At 31.7% G+C, this 3,014-nt stretch overlaps 1 protein-coding gene across 2 annotated transcripts; it reads left to right on the top strand.

The window, feature by feature from the left end:
- Positions 1-1,336: 1,336 nt before the first annotated feature.
- Positions 1,337-2,729, top strand: LOC115698728 (2-hydroxy-palmitic acid dioxygenase mpo1). Of its 2 annotated transcripts, XM_030625874.2 has the most exons (4): positions 1,341-1,837; positions 1,932-1,994; positions 2,254-2,325; positions 2,484-2,729. In XM_030625874.2, exons 1-4 carry the CDS (start codon positions 1,490-1,492, stop codon positions 2,598-2,600), a joined length of 600 nt encoding a protein of 199 aa, XP_030481734.2. In that variant the 5' UTR covers positions 1,341-1,489; the 3' UTR covers positions 2,601-2,729. The 2 variants fall into 2 exon arrangements, with proteins under 2 accessions (XP_060964033.1, XP_030481734.2); XM_061108050.1 differs by lacking the exon at positions 2,254-2,325 and having other exon boundaries at positions 1,337-1,837.
- Positions 2,730-3,014: the final 285 nt, after the last annotated feature.

Genomic DNA, 3,014 nt, shown 5'->3' with positions numbered 1-3,014 from the left:
GCTTGTAAGACTCATGTATTTGGTTTTGATTAATCAATTATAATTCTCAAATTAGACTATGTCTATTTGTGAATTTTTCACTAAGTAAGGGTGAAATTGTAAAGAAAGAGTTTTTAGGGGCATATTTGTTAATTATGATACATTGTATGGTTCAATTAATAAATATGATAAATGACAATATTACTTAATAATTATTTATAGTTATTAAATAGTTAGAATTGGCATTTAAATGGTTGAATTAGAAAATTGGCGTTTTTGAAAAAATCAGATGCAGAAAAGATAAAACTGCAAAATTGTAAAAAGTGAGGCCCAAATCCACTATGTAGGGCCGGCCACTTTTGTAGGGTTTTTCCCTCTGATATTTTCATTATTTTAATGCCAAATAATTCAAACCTAACCCTAGTGGAATGTTATAAATAGATAGTGAAGGCTTCAAGAAAAACACACTTTTCTTCTGACACTTCTGATTCAAAAAAAAACTGAGCCTTCTCTCTCCCTATCTTTGGCCGAACCCACTCTCTCTCTCTTCTTCATTGAGATTTCGAAATTCTTAGTGTATGAGTAGTGCCCACACACAGCAAGTGATACCTCAATCATAGTGAGGAAGATCGTGAAGAAAGACTTTCAGCAAAAAGGAGTTTCAGCATCAAAGATTCAGAGAAAGAGATCCAGGTTCAGATATTGATAATGCTCTGCTACAGAAAGGAATCAAGGGCTAGATATCTGAACGGAAGGAGTCATATTATTCCGCTGCACCCAATGTAAGGTTTTCTAAACTTTATATGTGTTTATTTCATCGTTTTAGAAAGTTCATATTTAGGATGTTAATAAACATACTTGTGAGTAGATCTAAGATCCTGGTAAAATAATTTCCAACACCAAGAACTTAGACAAATAAGGAAACGACCGGTCCTTCATAAACTGTCTCACCACCAGAGAAGCACCATCAATATCCCCTGACCATGGCCACAACAAAGCCCCAAGAATGGTCGGCGAGCCTTAGTTGGAGAGAAGACCCAACCCTAGCAGAGTTAGGAAGAAAGCCTAGAGAGAAACCATAGTAAAGGCAGCTAGGAGATCAAAATACCGAGAAGTAGAAAATAATTAAATATAAGTTTTTTTTTTTTATTTAAGCGTTTATATATTACAACATGTTTTACCTGGGACTCGACCTCCAACACTCACACACCCACCTATGGCCACTTGAGTTACCCCCAAGTGGTTAATTAAATATAAGTTAAACATATATATTTCAGGTTAATAAAATAATTAATGAGTTGACTAAATAATTGAAGAAATAATTAATATTATTACAATTTTAATAAGTTCGTCCACATGTTTCTTCTTTGTTTCTCACGCAGTCTAACTGAAACACCCATTTTTTTTTCCATCCCCAGAACCAGTTTCCAAAAAAAGCACCCGATTAGGTGGGGAAATCAAATCATTCCCATTTTCTTTTTTCTTTTAAGGAAAAATCATAATAGTAAAGATGGGTATATTGGATCTGGAAAAGCAATTTTCTTTCTATGGAGCTTACCACCACAACCCAATCAACATAGCCATTCACATGTTACTTGTGTGGCCTATCTTCTTTACGGCTCTCTTAATCCTCTATTTCACTCCCTCTTTCTTTAACCTACCTCAAATCGAGTTGTCCGTTTTTGAGATTCATTGTTTTCTGATTCTAAATTTTGGGTTTCTTATAGCTATTATTTATTCGCTGTTTTACATAGCTTTGGAAGTCAAATCTGGCTCTTTGGCTGCTCTTCTTTGTATGACTGCTTGGATTTTAAGCAGTTTTCTCGCTCAAGTTCTTGAATTTTCTCTCACTTGGAAGGTATATAAAAATACTTTTCAATTTTGGATTCGCTATTCTTATAAAGTATTATAATCAGAGTTTGATATGAATAATGTGGATTTGTTTCTTTTAGGTTGTTCTGATTACTCAAATTGTGTGTTGGATAGGCCAGTTTATTGGCCACGGCGTGTTTGAGGTAACAAACTTTTTATATTTCCAATGAATAATATGAACTTTTGAGAGACTACCCACAGCAGTGTTTGTTACAAAACGTTGAGAGGTTTTATTTAGATGAATTGAGGTTTTAGGAAATTTTGTATAAATAATTTGCTCTTTTCCTTATTTTTAACCCCTAAAATTAAAATTGTGTTGACGATCTATATAGTTACCATCTATTATGAATTAGTACATATACATATAATCTTGTAATTTGAATGACCTTGCATGGACTGCAGAAAAGGGCTCCAGCTTTGTTGGACAACCTCGTACAAGCCTTCATAATGGCTCCCTTCTTTGTGTTGTTGGAGGTCATTTATTGACATATTTCTCTATATCTCTCTCTCTCTCTCTCTATATATATATATATATATAAATATATATATATATATATTTTAAGTTTGGTATTGAATATAATGCCAGAAGCATTTATTAGCTTGACATAAAATTTTGGTTGTTTCAATTTCAGGCTATGCAAAAGTTCCTAAACTATGAGCCTTACCCAGGATTTCAAGCTAAAGTAGAAGCACTAATCGATGCTGAGATCAACGACTGGAAGGAGAAGAAGCAGCTATTGATTTCATAAATAGTAGGATAAGAGAACAAACTTGACTTGTCATTCCAAGATGTAAATTTCCTATTTAATAGGAAAATTTAAGGAATATTTACACATTCTATTGCTTTTAAAATTTTATTTGCAAGAAATTGGAACCAATCTTATTAGAGCATTGTTATTGCTATGCACACCAATTTAAAACAACGAAAAATTACATGAAATATGAGTTGTTATTAAAAAAATTATAAAAATATAGCATTTATAAGTTTTTTATTCTTCTATAGTATTTTTTTTTTTTTTTATATTTAAGGTTTTTTTTTATTGTATTTGATATGTCACATTTTTATAAACTTATATCCACACATATTTCATATTTTTGTTTCTAGTCCAATTAATTTTATCTTAAGAATTTTTTATATCTATACAAATTGTAAAATTATTAAA

This window comes from Cannabis sativa, unplaced genomic scaffold (genome assembly GCF_029168945.1).
Source record: "Cannabis sativa cultivar Pink pepper isolate KNU-18-1 unplaced genomic scaffold, ASM2916894v1 Contig4, whole genome shotgun sequence".
Classification (NCBI taxonomy): Eukaryota; Viridiplantae; Streptophyta; class Magnoliopsida; order Rosales; family Cannabaceae; genus Cannabis; species Cannabis sativa.
Note: the sequence above shows the minus strand (reverse complement) of the source record. Positions and strands in the feature narration are given on the sequence as shown.

Excerpts from the sequence above, each read along its gene's own strand:
- LOC115698728 (XM_030625874.2), top strand. The coding sequence starts at position 1,490 with ATGGGTATATTGGATCTGGAAAAGCAATTTTCTTTCTATGGAGCTTAC. Across the intron at positions 1,995-2,253 it reads TTGGCCACGGCGTGTTTGAG|AAAAGGGCTCCAGCTTTGTT; the intron begins GTAACAAACTTT and ends CATGGACTGCAG. Across the intron at positions 2,326-2,483 it reads CCTTCTTTGTGTTGTTGGAG|GCTATGCAAAAGTTCCTAAA; the intron begins GTCATTTATTGA and ends TTTCAATTTCAG.